Source organism: Nymphaea colorata, chromosome 5 (assembly GCF_008831285.2).
Source record: "Nymphaea colorata isolate Beijing-Zhang1983 chromosome 5, ASM883128v2, whole genome shotgun sequence".
Lineage (NCBI taxonomy): Eukaryota > Viridiplantae > Streptophyta > Magnoliopsida > Nymphaeales > Nymphaeaceae > Nymphaea > Nymphaea colorata.
The window spans coordinates 18,297,855-18,312,203 of record NC_045142.1 but is presented as its reverse complement, the minus strand read 5'-3'; the positions used below and the strand labels follow the sequence as shown (position 1 = coordinate 18,312,203).

The window sequence follows — 14,349 nt, the reverse complement described above, 5'->3', positions numbered from 1 at the left end:
AAGTTTGCACCTTAGGCTCTGAGGTGCTTATTCACATTGCAAGCAACACCCTTTCCAAGCTCCTTGCAACTTCATCTTCTGTCCTCCCATTTATTAACAGAAGCTGTCCTTTTGGCTCTGCATGATCTAACTGACATAAGTTCTACTACCATTTGATAGCTTATGCATGACTAAGTAGTTTGTAATAGAAAGCGCAAGAAATAAACAGGATCAGGTCCAACAGAAACAACATCAACAAGTTTATCAAAAGGAACCATACTTTTAGATATGGATGGCAGTCTTCTTATTAGCTTTCTCACGTATGCCTACACCATCTGTGCATGCCTGAGTATCCACCAACAGCAGCACAAAACAAGATCAAGGGCATCTTCCCTTCATCCACATACTGAAGATCTTGCATGAAGGAAGAAAAGAGAACTAAGACCACATTTTGATCACATCCACATACAGCTTGCACAGACTTGCACACAGAAGAAAGTTTATGATCTTATATAGTAAAAGATTATTATTTTCTTTACGAAAGTTGTCAAATGCCAAAAAGAGAAAACATTTCAGCTCACTCTTTGTGACAATCTGCGCTAATGAGACAAAGTGACCTGGGCTCGTGAGAAAAGAAGAATGAAGCATGACTAACCAGGAGACATTAGGTTGCAAGAGAGCGCTATCTGAATGGCTGTATTTTGTTTATCACCAGTAAGCATCCAAAAGTTGATTTCAGCCTTCCGAAGCATATCGATTGTTTCAGGAACACCTTCCTGCAATGGCATCCAAAAGAAAATGAAGACAATCTACTTAAGTCAAACCATAATGAAAGCTCTCGCACGAAACAATACCCCCCCAGAGAAGGAAAAAGATAATCACCTGCAGACGGTCTTCTATTGCAGCAACTCCAAGAACCTCAAGAATGTGTTCCAAACCTACCAAGAATATATATAGTTAATAAATAATAAAGCACAACTGAAACTTAAATGCAACAACACATGCCAACTAGAAAGAATGCATGCATAATACTCTAGGGAGACCAAAAGCATGGTCAATAGACAAGCCATTGCTAAGTAGTGACATGTTGGTCCATTCATTGGAACATTCAAGCTTGACAACAACCTTATCTATAGAGCTCTAATTTGGCCCCCAGTGCCTACAAAGAGTTGGATGAACTTCACGTACATCCAAAATGTACCATGATTTATGATTAGGTAAAACAAGACATTTGACAATCATAACCTACAATAAAAACTTGATTTTGAAGTACAAGATCAAACTCTCATGCCACATGAATCGGCTTTTCCAAAACCATTGTATGTCCACAAGAACACTGATGAGTTGGGCTTTAAACTTCGACATCAGCTGCACTAATGATAGAAAATTTAAAAGCTAACGACTCTTTCAAACCCTTTCCTAAGCAAACCTTAAAAGAGAAATCAACAAAAATACTGCCTAGCCTTCACAAGAAAACAAATTGTGATGGGAACATTTCATTACACTCAGCATGAGTGGAATATGTTTGAGGGGTTTCATCTATTCTATGAATGGACTAGCGGTTTGGTAATAAAAAGGATAACATTTTTCAAAAATAGAGAGGGGCTGGGAGTTCCTCATATGCCCATGAAGTCAAAAAACATTACAAAAGAGATATCAAGTGTTTATTTTTAAATAGTTTATAAATCATCAATTTAAATCATAAGCAGAAAGTGCTCGTGTTGTGCAAATGATATGCCTTTCATTTACCCTCAATACCGTACAAGCATTGGGATTCATTTCGCATCAATGTTGTTGAATCTCTAGAAGGGAAGCCTTTCAATTTTCAAAAAAATGAACATAAAGTTATCATCCTCAATGTCTTAGGAAATCAAAAAGAAAGAGCAGATATTGACCCAAGGATCACACATCCATGAAAGATTGTCGCATTTCAATTCCTTCGAGTTCAGCCTTCATGCCATTGTGGGATGAGGGAGGCTAATGATTGGGAGTTGCCTATTCGGGTTGATGAGCTGGCGCGCGAGGCTTGTCTAAGGGATTCGGGTGATGATAGGCTGGTCTCGCCTAGGTGGGTGTGCTGAGATCAAAACACGTGGCACATCCAACGGCCACAAGAGTCTTGCTAGGAAGAAGCTAACGAAAAAGGAGAAAGAGATCTGATTTCCTCCCTAATGATTAGGAAAGGAAGATTGCGATCGGACGAGGGAATCAAGGGGGAAAACTCGCGAGATCCTCTCGAGCTCTGATGGAGGACGCGTGGTGGATTGGGCGGGAGAGATTGCGTGTGAGATTAGGTAGCAGAGTTAGGAAAGATTGCGGGGGGAAAGAAAAAGGAAAGGGAAGACGCGTGGAGGAAAACTTTCTCCAAGTGTCGCCGAGGTGGAGCCATGTGGATGCCGCATGGGAGCCACGTGGTGAAGACGCGTCAAACCACGGGACCTAGCTGGTGAGGTGGCGGACGAGTTGGATGATGAGGCTGGGAGATGCCGACATGTGGTATGATGGAGGGATTAGGAAGAGTGCGGGTTAGGGTTTGGGTGACGTGGAAAGGTGACAAGATGGGAAAGGGTCCAACGAAATTTTTTTGCCTACGTAATAGGAAATAAGCTATCTTGCGAGATCTCGTAGATTTGAGGTAGCATTAGGCGGGAAAGGGAGGATTCAGAAGGATGGCGACGTGGCAAGGGGATAGGCCGGATGAGAGACATGTGGATGAATGGACGGATAGGGAAGGGCTGAGCTAGGGCAAGAGATCGACTTACCGGATTTGGCACCCGGAGCTCGGATTTGCCTTTGCGCGTTGGCAGCTAGGGATGATTTTTGAAGACCAAAAGACCACCGTGCCCTTGGAGATCTTGAATGAGATTTTGCTGACGTGAGGGCTGACTTGTCTTCTTCACCGGAAAATGCAGCGGTGGTCGGAATAGTAGCAGCGGCCACCGGAAAACCGGAATTCCGGCCAAGTGTCGAAACTCAACTTACAATGGTCCGATTGAGCTCAAGTTTTGGTATTTTTACCCTTTCTTCTCGGCGATGCTTCTGGTATGATTGGTGGGCTCTGATCTCGTCTGAGAGTGCTATTTCCGTGAGCTTTTGTGCTGCTGGACCGAGAGTCAAGAGAGAAAAGCCGAATGTATTTTTGATGGATTTGAAGGGCTTTTCACCGTCCAAACTCGCTAAAACTTTCTTGGGTTGAGCCTATCGATTGGTAAGCCACTCCAAGTCGTGTAAGAGTAGTTCTAATGAAGATTTCACCATGGAACTCCAAGACTCTACTCTCGGGTATGCCGAGGGAAGAACCTTGCCCTTAGATGATCTCTCCGTTAGAGCCTTCTCAACACAACTCTCGTGGAGACTTAAAAATCAAACGACTAACCTTTGACGTTGATATTGAAGCCGACCGATCTCTCGTTCCTCTTCAATCTTCCCTTTGAGAATCCGATCTTTCAACACCCGTGGGGGCTCGGGTGAAGGCACCGAAATCTACTTGTTGCTTGAGTGGGGTTGTCTGTGGTCAAGAAGTCGCTAGTCACCGGAGCGCCGAGGGAATACTTGTCGTCGTTCCTTAGGCCAAGGGGTTGAAGATAGAATGCAAGACAAGGTTAGGAGAAGGAAGGGGAGGTTGCCGGTTGGAGAAGATGATCGCCTTTGCCGTTGTGACGCTGGGAACGCCGTAGGGATGACGAGAGGAAGGGAGCACCACGCGGGAAGGGAGTGCGAAGGGGGGAGAGTAACACGCCACGGGTATGGAGTGCGAGAGAGAGGGGAGCCTTCATGCCATTTATCTTTTGACATGCACCTTTTTTGTTTTTCTTGGTTTTGCTTCTTTTTCTTTCTTTTTTTTTCTGCATTTGGTTTTTTGCCTTTTCATTTTTTCTTGCTTTTGGTTTTCTTTTTCAGGCCGACCTTCACCTTTGAGGGAATACCTCACCACCCCAAAGGCTACTACGAAGCTCCATCGCTTTGGCGGTCAGGTGTAGTTTTGTCACATATCAACCCGTTTCACCTTGCGGGTTTTCAACATGCCAAAAGTTCGTAAGTCATTATCTTCATGGCATAGACATAAATTACCTATATGCCTACCCGGTACTCTTGATTATTAACCCAGAGGAACAACTACACAAGCCCCGAGCCCATCTCTCAACTCTTATTTTGCTACATGCCAATATTTTACAAGGCATTATGGCTTCTCTCTTACGATATTTTCCTGTTAAACTCTTACAGACACTTGATCACTGAAGTCAAGAGCATCTCTTCTCAGCTTCATAGGATTTTTCCAGATTTCCTCTTCTAATGATTGACAACAAAAAAAACTTGAAAATTTCATTTTGCTTGGGTAGGTAGTAAGAACAAAACGAAGGCATATCATTGCATGACAAGACACTTTTAAAATGTTTTTACGGACAATAAAAAATTTTCTCTTCCAAAAAAGTACTTGACATCAAATGACATATCACACGGAAGTAGGAACTCTCTTCTACCAAAAGATGAGTTTTTATGAAACCAGACTGATTTGTTGGGTAGAAGAAGAACTCCATATGCTCTCTTATATAAGTAGGGAAGATCAAACTATCCAATTCAAAAATCAAATACAAATCACCTATTCTACTCTATCCCCACCTCTCTAATCACTCCTTCCTTGCACCTTATGCTAAATAAATCAAGAATTCAAGCAAAAATAAATAAAACAGTTTATAAGAAAATAAACACGTCCTAAAAACGAAGAAGTGAACCTATATTTACTAAGTTGAACCCTTATTTGCAAAGTGATCTCTCTCCCTCTCTCTCTATAACTGGTAGGGCAAGAGGCACATATTAGACATGTCTCATGTTCAATTCTTATGGACACTATTCTCATAATGACATTGAGAGTTGGACTTGAGGACCACTATTCAATGGTGGAATGTGGGGCATTACTCAATCGGTTCGGGACATGATTTTTTTGGCTCGTGTCCCCCACAAAAGTTACCCGCACTACAAACACATAAAACAAAACAAAAAACAATAAGGCTATTATCTTTTATCTACCCACCCAAGATATTTGTTGTTTTAGATTGTGTTTGATAGCCTCAAATCTAAAATTCGAGAGAGTTTATAAAAAGATGAATTTTGGAAGATGTTCAGTTTAAGTCCATAGTCACACAAAATGCTTTTTTTTCGAAAAAATGCAAAAAAAACACGATAAATTAACAAGCTGTTTAAAATTTTTTAAAATCACATTTTAAAAGAAAAACGTTAAAACGTTTTTAATGCGCTTTTAACGTGTCTTTAATGCATTTTTAACCCATTTTTTTGTGCGTTTTTTGGTTTTTTTAAGTCAAACAATTTTTTTTTTCATTTTTATTGGTTGCAAATCTACTTACCTTTTGATGTTTGTGTTATTTCTCACTTATTTTATTTTTCTCCCATTTTTAGTTTTCTAAATTTTTAAACTTTTATCATTTTTCTTTTTTTTCAAACTCGCCGTATTATACCTGATAAAAATCTCGCTGTTTAAAAATCTGAAATATTATTTATGTATGATTTTTCTTTTATGGAAAGGGGGGGAGGGGGGGTCCACCTTAAATCCATGGATTTAAGATCCTGGAGATCTCACACACCATACAAGTTACTGATGAACAACTATTTTCATGCTTACAAATACCCCAATCTATCATGTTTGAATGGCTAAAGGAAATTGATAAGACAATGTTATGAAATTCAGTGTTCTTTTACCACATCAATCAAACACAATACTAAGCATCGCAAGAAGGTCAACGTCATTTTCTTAATTGTATTTTAAGCTCAACTAGCAAAACAAATATTCATGTGTACGTGTCTTATGCACATCCAAACAATAGACAACAATTATGTACCTGTTATAACAAGCAGCGTCAAACAATAAACAGTCGGTACATGTTGTCTTACTTCATCGAAATGAAAAAGAAAAGGACAAACAAAGACTATTCATCTTGGAACCATTGCATTTTTTTTGAAAAACAGTATAATAGGACATGTTGTTCTAAAGACAACAAATTAAATGAACTCTCGTAAGTGCAGGAGAGAATAGGAGTAGCCCATGTCTTGTTCTGTGATAGGGCATCATGGGATGGTTTGTGCCATCAAGCAAACACAACCTCAAGAAATTAATACAAAAGTAAATTATATAGCTTGTCATAAACCCCATCACCATATGAAGGTATAGAGTATTTTGATTACCTCGAATCTTAGATCCATGGCAATTCAAGATCTTAGGATATTAAGTTCGAGGATTTTAAACAATTGAGTTATAAAATGATCCAACATCTTATACTTGAAAGATGCAAATATTATGTGCTTTGTAAGCCTTGCGTCTTAAAGTTCATGGATCTCAAATCAAATCTCATCTCTTCTAACTTGAGATCAATGCATTTAAAAGATAGTGGTGACCATAAAGGCGTGTTTGACGGCACTTCAAATTGGAATTAGAATGAAAACTCCAGTTTTATTTTTATTTTTTATTTGATAGTCTAGAGCTTTGATTATAAAATTGAAAATGATGTATTGCCATGGCATGTGCGTTAAATAAAGATGAATAAATTATACATTTCAGAAATTGTAATTTTATTCCGAAATTTTGATTCAAGAATGACACTATAATTTTAAAACCAAAATTCTTTGTTCGATGACGCAATTTTCATTTCCTCAAAAGGGAAATTTTTAATTATAGAATTATGAAATTCCCGTCTCATCAAACAATCCAAAAAACCATGGTTCTTAAATCCGCTATTTGTTCAAACCATAGATTTAAGTTGAATCCTTTGTTAAACCAGATACAATAAAGAGAGATCCAGAAACTGACCGCCATCCTAGACACATCTTTTTAATAACATCATTGGAAGGGTCATCCAGGATTCCATTCCCATCCTTGATATGAGACAAACAAATCAGAAGCTTTCTCCATATCAAATGCAAACAGGAAACCTTTCAACAGTTTCCAAGAACCGACTAAGAAAACATTTTCAGTCCACAACCGATGGAAAAGAAAAACGATGGAAAAGAAAAACCAAGAAACGGGTCGAACTCGACCATGCCCAAGCGCACGCCGAAGATTTTTTTTTTCTTTCACATTTCCACGTCCGATTCAATCTCGATCGTCTCATCCGTATTAATTACTTGTAATATTGGATTAGGACTCATCACTGTCATTTTTTAATATCAAATGGTATTTCCTTCTTTGTTGCTTACAAATAGCGGCTGACCCGTCTTCCCTTTTAAAGAGGAAGAGCGACCGACTTTCGTCCTCGCAGAGAGGAGGAAAGTGGGGGAGAAGGGTAGGAGAAAGGGGAGAGAAGGGAACACGATCAGAGAAGGGAGTCATGGTTTCCACCAGGCGCAGCTCTTCATCGGCGAAGCTTTCTACGCCGTCGCCGGCGCCAAGCGGCAAGCGTCTCAAGGTATTCGGATGAAGCAAAGCTTTCCCAATTCTTGTTCGTTATTGTTTACCCATACTTGTGTTTGTTGTCTACTGAAACCCAACGTCTGGGTTCTGTGTTTTTCTTGGGGGGTTGTTTTCCTTTGGGGCTTGAATTGGGGGAATCAGGCGGAGAACTCGCATCCGAAAGAGGTGCCCGTAGCACCCTGGGACGATGTGCTCAACTCTAAGGAATTGGCGTCGTCGTCTTCACGATACCAGCTCCCCTCTGATCCGGCGACCGGTTCTGTGGAAGATCCGGCACCGGCTGAAACCCCAGCTTCCGATCCAGATGCCTCCGTCGACAAACCGGTTGCGATGCCACCTCCTTCACCAGGTTTGTATCCCGAGTTCTGCGTGTGCCACTTGGGGAGAACGATGATTGTGAAAACCTGCTTTCCTTAATCCTTTTCCGTTTTGCTTACCCTGGGCTTGTAGGTTCTGCGCCGATGGAGGTGGAGAAATTGAAGACAGTGCCATCGACATGGAATAATAGGTCGAAGAAAAGGACGCCTAATTTGGAATCGTTGACTGCATGGGGAAGACTTATATCACAGTATCCGCAGGTATGTAATGTTCCCCGATCCACTTCCTCATTGCTGATCGAGTACATTGTTTTGTTGATTCTCCTGACTTCGGCTGTAGGTCATGTATAGGGAGGTTTTTTCTGCCGCAATTTGGTCAGATTTCGGTTGTAGGCATCGGCTGGGTCGGTTGCATGTTGTTCTGATTCATTAACTAACATGGACTTGAGGTCCCTTCAGGGATTTCCGTGTTTATAAAATATGGTGCCTTGATTTGAATTACGCTGTCATGCTCGTCAAGATCGTTAGTCTTGTATGCTGTTGCTCTGGACGGGAAATTTGGAAGTCTATGTCTGTTTCAGGCGAAGCAGTTTCCTCAGTTATCAGCTTAATAATTTTTTTCTCTGTACTGGATTCAAGAGTTTGAGATTCGCCTTGTCGCTTGGTCCTATTTCACAGTGTAGAAGGTAAACTCTAGGATTATCATTTGTCGTCAGTGTATGAAAATGAGTTCTCTAAGAGGTGTAGCTTGGTTCAGGCCTTTCACAGACCTCTCAAATAGGACGCAAGTCAACATATGAAGGGCAGCATAAGGTCATGGTAAGGAGTAGGTAGATGACAGAAATGAAGTCAATTCCATTATGCCTCCATGTACGACGACATTGTGTTTGGATGTGTTTTGCTAATGCTGTATTAGTTTGTGGTCAAGAATATATTTTAAGTTCATTTATGGCATCTTTCCATGGTCAGCCAATTATATAAACGGATGAGGGCAAGTGAATGATTAGAAACCAGTGTCAGAGACCGTCTTTTATAGTTAATCTAATAATGTTATCGCTTAGTAGTGTACATCTTCCCAATCAATTTTGTTATTTATATGAGGTTAAGGACCTAAGGTACTTGAGTAGAAAAGAGCATCCTCATTAGCCTATTGTGCTGAAACCTGGCATGTCAGAGGAAGCCTGGCAACTGGATGCGACTTATTGTTGTGGTTGGTTCCGAGTATGTTGGAGAATGCTTTCAATATGCGAATTCTGACCAGTTAGTTACTTCATACATAGAAGCTCTCAAGGTAATTTATTGTTGTAAATTGCACAAGCTGTTGGGAGTTGAGAGTCTTGAGACAGTTCAATCACCTAGAAAATTAGTATTGAGATGCACTAGTGGATAATGCATACAGTGTTGCCACATTAGTGGGAAGGTTTTAGGAGTTTTGATGTATAATGGTTTAAACTCCATTACCTTGCTTTTATTGCATTATTTCATATTTAAGCAATCTTCAAGTGGCCTAGTGGCTGGCACTTCAAGTCTTCTAATTAGTGTTGGGCTTCTTGGTCCGTCTGGTAGATATTTTCTCCCATATATCCAAAATGAATTTGCCCTTTTTGCTTCTCTTAAATAACCTTGATGCTTGAGATGTGATGTTATCCAGCATATTGGCACATAACATTTTCCATTGCTGTTTGTTTTTTGTTTAAGGAGCCAACATGGTGACTCTGGTAGTTAAACAGAAATCTGAAGAAATGTAGAGAAAAGATAATCTCCACTGAGTTAGTACTATAATACTGATTATATATATTGTGGAAAATAGAAAGAGAAAACAGAAAAGAGAATCCCCTCTGATGGTCTGACATTGATTGAAACTCGGTCTGGGTCATCAAGTTGACCCGTTCTGGGTCATCAAGTTGACCCGTTAAGTCACGAGTCGTAAATGGACGAGTCGAGTCCCGAGTCACTGAGTTTTAAAACATTGCGCGATATGTGTTTGTATATGTATATATGTACAATAACAGAAAAACATGTGTTTATACATAATGGTATTTTGTCTTTATTACGTTTGGCATTTTAATGTTGTGTTTCCATTCTTTTTGTTTTCTTTTGTTTTAGTTGACCAACTTTGAGTGATTCAAACCAACTAGTACAACTAGATTTTAGGGACTTGGCTAACTTTTGTGTGATATCATATTCTGAAGGTGAGATTTGGAGACATTTGTCTGCAGGATTAGATTAAAGTTATTGCTCCTTTAAAAGCTAGGAAATCAATTGTGCCTCAGTCTGTTTATTCCCTCCTCTTTATGATGCTTCTACAGTGCGCATTTCTTTTTGGGCTGTAGATGTTGATTTAGAAATTAGAATTCCAGATTTATTACACAGGGTGGAAGTATTAGTCAATTGTGTGTTGCTTTTTTAATGTAGTCTGAAATTTTGCAAGTTTTATTTTTTCAGAATCCTCATTTGCTCATGTATGGTCCTGTTTTCACGGTTGGTCAAAGTCGTAGCTGCAACTTGTACTTGAAGGATTCATCTGTGAGTTCAGTTCTTTGTCGACTGAAGTTTGTACAGGTAATCTTAAAATTTATCTTAAACTTATTTGTGACATTATTTGCAAGATAGCATATATTTATCTTGTTTTCTGCAAATACTATCTTAAACTTGTGACTGGCATGTTTTCTCTGGAATCATTATTGGTGATGGGAACAGCGGGAGGAAGGATGCACCAGTATATTGGAAAATGCAGGAGCTAAAGGATCCATTGAAGTCAACGGAAAGCCTGTCAAAAAGAACTCAGATGTCATCCTTTGGGCTGGGGATGAGCTGGTGTTTAGTTCATCTGGCAACCATTCTTATGTATCCTTTACTTGCTACTGGAACACACTGTTGCTTACTAAACTTAAGATTTGGTTCTATGGGACTTCATGGTGCTCTCTGCCTCTCTCTATCATTAACTTGGTACTGGACATGTGTCTCTGTCTAACAAACTAGTCATGGTGGCAGAACATTTTGCATATCTTATCAAAATTTTATTTTGTTTTTCTTTTCGCCACACATCTGTTTATTGATAGAAATACATGTGTATGCAGTATGCACAAAATAGTCTGATCTCTGGGTTATAATTTTATGTAGTTAGCTCTGAAGTAGCTGAATTCTAAGGTTCTTTCTTCTAGGCTGCTGCATTATATGATATGGAGGCGTGTTGTACGATACATATCATATAGGTTGGCAACCTGGCTGATTATATATCATACACATTTTTCATGTGTGTCGTATATGTTTTGACCATATCTTGCCTTGTCTTATGATACGGTGCAATTTTTAAAAAAGGGGCACGATGCACCTTTTGATTGATTTTTTTTTTTAAAACTACCCCTTCTCCATTTCTGACACATTTGAGAGCTTTGGGAGAGAGTTTTGCTGGTTTTGGAGAGAAATTGCCAAATAAATCATCAATTTGAGAGAGAAAGTGTCATTTTAGAGGAAGATTTGCTCGTGGGAAACCCGTTCATGTTTGGAAAAAGAAGTCTTTTGTGTTTTTTCTTATATAGAAGATATACGATCTCTCAGTTTCAAGGTTTATATATATTTCTATTGTTTTCTAAAGTTTACCATAAGTTTCTGTTTGTTTTATGAGATATTTTTTTTTATCTTTTAATGTGTTGTTACCATATTGTGGCTTATGAATGATGAATCGTGTATGTTCATTTATGTGTGTGATGAGTGTTTTATATAGAACAAATATTCATGATTTTCTGAAATTTTTTCTGGTTTTTTTTTTTGGTGAGTTAAAAAATAATTTATGATACACTATGGTATGTTATGACTTATGATATGGTGTATAGGTTATCTCGACCGATATGCGTTACAATAAGCCTTTACAACATTGCTTTTAGGCATTCTTTGCTCCTTGCTTCATGGTATTCCTTAAAATGCGTCTAGATTTTTCAGCAGCTTACAGTTGAGAGTCCTACTGCTGCATCTTCTATCGGTATTGCAGAGGCTCACAGTGCCCCTTTAAAATGAGGTTCAAGTTGAAGCAAGATCTCGTGATCCATCTGCTTGCTGTGGGAGGGGCATCAATATTGGCGTTTCTATCAAACCTTGGGAATGATCTGTCACTTCTGCCTCCACCTTCCCAAAGCAATGAGGATGCCCAACAAGCAATACGGAGACCAGCATTATCTACTGCCTTTGAAGTACCAGACGATTCTGTTCCCGTGCTTGATATCAATACCTGCACCAGGAAAGACAGTGCTGATCAAAATTCTGGAACTGATGTGCCACTAGATGACAATGCACCCGCACCAGCTGAACAAACATCCAGAGTAGATCTTAATGTTGGCAACATGGATCGTGGTATGAATGCAGATAATGGCAGATGGAACTTTAAGTCCATTTCACATAAAAAATTTATGCGTATGCTGAAGGATACAGCTGACATTGATCCAAGTGGGTCCTTTTTCAAACAATTACGTGAAGATAGAAAGGAGATGTTTAAGGATTCTGATTCATCAACACTTTTGCCAATGTCTGCTAAATGTCAAGCTTTTAAGGACAACATGCGCGAGGGAATTCTGGATGGTCAAAACACTCAAGTGTCATTTGACAACTTCCCTTATTATTTGAGGTATCATATTCTATCCATTCGCTTTCTGCAAAAATTCCTTTGTTTTTTGTGACTTTAGACTAGCTTTTGTCTCATGATGTGAGATGTGTCCATATCTTGTTTTGTTACATATTATAATTGGTTTATTCTTTTGAGATTTCGTATATCAAAATGTGAGATGAGAATCTGTTATGTCTAAGTCACCATATGCCAAGCTAATCTCTCTTTTATATAGTCTCTAGAATTACATGCATACAATGTTATTGCTTATATATAATCGAAGTAGAATAGGGACAAGAAAAAGAACATTTCTCTCATGGATCCATCATCCAACATTGTAAAAAGCATGGCAGAATCAATCTCCAGTATCCTTCCCCAAATTGGGCATCTGGTTGCACCTTGGTATCTAGTATTTACATATCAACTTTACTTGAAGAGGGTACTAGGGAGTAAAGTTGTATGAGATTGTTTCTTTTGCATGATCAAAATGGACCTGAAATTACAAAATTTAGGAAGTTAAGGAAGTTTGTATTTTGCATATTAGAGTGTGGTGCTTGAGATGAAGAGAAAAAGTTATGGTCGAATTGGTACTGTAGAGATAAAGCTAAGGAAACTGTACTATAAACCATAAGCTGAAGACAAAATATTAATGAAATTGTACAATTCTATACTAGACTTCGTATCTATCTGGATAGCAGCAATTGAACATTATCTTGCCCATGTTTCCGAGAAAGTAGCATCATATTTCTTAATTTTGCAAACATGTTTAGCGTTTCTTGTAGTTGCTTGTTATGATAAGCAGTAATATTATATGCTTATATGTATTGATTTATCAAAACTTTGAGGTACAGTTTGATAATCCTTGTTTTGTTTAGTGAAAACACAAAAAATGCGTTGATTTGTCCTATCTACATACATTTGAAGCGCAAGGAGTTTGCCAAGTTTACCACAGATCTTCCTACTGTTAGTGCAAGAATTTTGTTATCGGGTCCTTCAGGTACTCTTCTTGGAAATTTGTGGGTGTTAAGTGGAGGTTAGTTTTATCTACAAATGTTGTTACCATATGCTGTCATTTCTCTTTTGGGTTCAGACATATATCAGGAGACATTGGCAAAAGCACTTGCCAACTTTTTTGGTTCCAAATTGCTTATAGTAGATGCAAACTCATTACCGAATGTAAGTGCATGATTGTGTTTGCACATGTTTGTCTTGATTTTTTTTTTTTTCAATTTATTTTTCCTTGTTTAATTTCTTTAGAACTTTATTTCGGTCAGAGGCTGTTGGCAAAGGATTCAGATGTTAACAAGGATGGTGTAAGAGTTGAGAAGTTATCCGGTTCTGTTAAACATCGTTCTTCACATTCAGATGCTGTGCAGCAGAAGAAGCCAACTTCTAGTGTTGAAGCAGATATTGGTTGCTCTTCTGCCATTAACTCGAAATCCCCACCGAAACAGGAGGCTTCAACTGCATCATCCAAAACCTAGTCCAGCTCAGTTGGCTAGCCCCAACGACTCCTTTTGGAGCAATCGGACCTAGTCCAACTGCTAGTTCTCTTCTATCTTCTATTTTTTCTTTTTTTATTCCTTAGTTCTTCGTTGTGTATGTACTGCTCTTGTTTTTGCCATTGTGAGGAAGTCATTTTCTGCAGCTTTTGGTAGGACTCAATAATATTTTTCATTCTCTATTTTTTTGGTCACATGGCCTTGGTGCTTTTCATGGAGTTTCACTGTATATATGTGACTGTTGTCAGTCACATTTTCATGGTATCAGAGCTCTGGTTTGGGCTTTGTTTTGCTGATTGTGAGTACAACCTTTTTGTTGATTCATAAATACGGTGTTCACCAACTATTTAGTGAAATTACTTAAGCCTTGAGGAATGGTTGCTGCTGCCCTTGCATGGAGACTAATACCGTGCTGATTTTGCTGACTGCACACCTTTTGAAGCTGTTGGTGACATGACATTTATGGGAACTCATTACCCATCAACCAACCTTTTGTCTAGAAGACCATACTTTGTCTAGAGAGCTGATGAA

At 39.0% G+C, this 14,349-nt stretch overlaps 1 protein-coding gene across 6 annotated transcripts in view; it reads left to right on the top strand.

Annotated features, from left to right (window-relative positions):
- The window catches only part of LOC116254819 (pectinesterase inhibitor 10-like), a 36,459-nt gene extending 22,459 nt beyond the window's left edge, over nt 1–14,000 (top strand). Inside the window, exons 2-7 of one of the 6 annotated variants that reach the window (XM_050077816.1) lie at nt 10,417–10,563; nt 11,650–12,159; nt 12,256–12,337; nt 13,192–13,313; nt 13,407–13,492; nt 13,591–14,000. In XM_050077816.1, the coding sequence (XP_049933773.1) occupies nt 11,730–12,159; nt 12,256–12,337; nt 13,192–13,313; nt 13,407–13,492; nt 13,591–13,800 (930 nt within the window). In that variant the 5' untranslated portion in view covers nt 10,417–10,563; nt 11,650–11,729 and the 3' untranslated portion in view covers nt 13,801–14,000. Of the gene's footprint in view, nt 1–7,215; nt 7,395–7,540; nt 7,749–7,849; nt 7,978–10,161; nt 10,279–10,416; nt 10,564–11,649; nt 12,338–13,191; nt 13,314–13,406; nt 13,493–13,573 lie in introns of those variants that run through there. The other 5 variants (XM_031630420.2, XM_031630415.2, XM_031630418.2 and 2 more) reach the window with 5 other exon arrangements.
- Nucleotides 14,001–14,349: the final 349 nt, after the last annotated feature.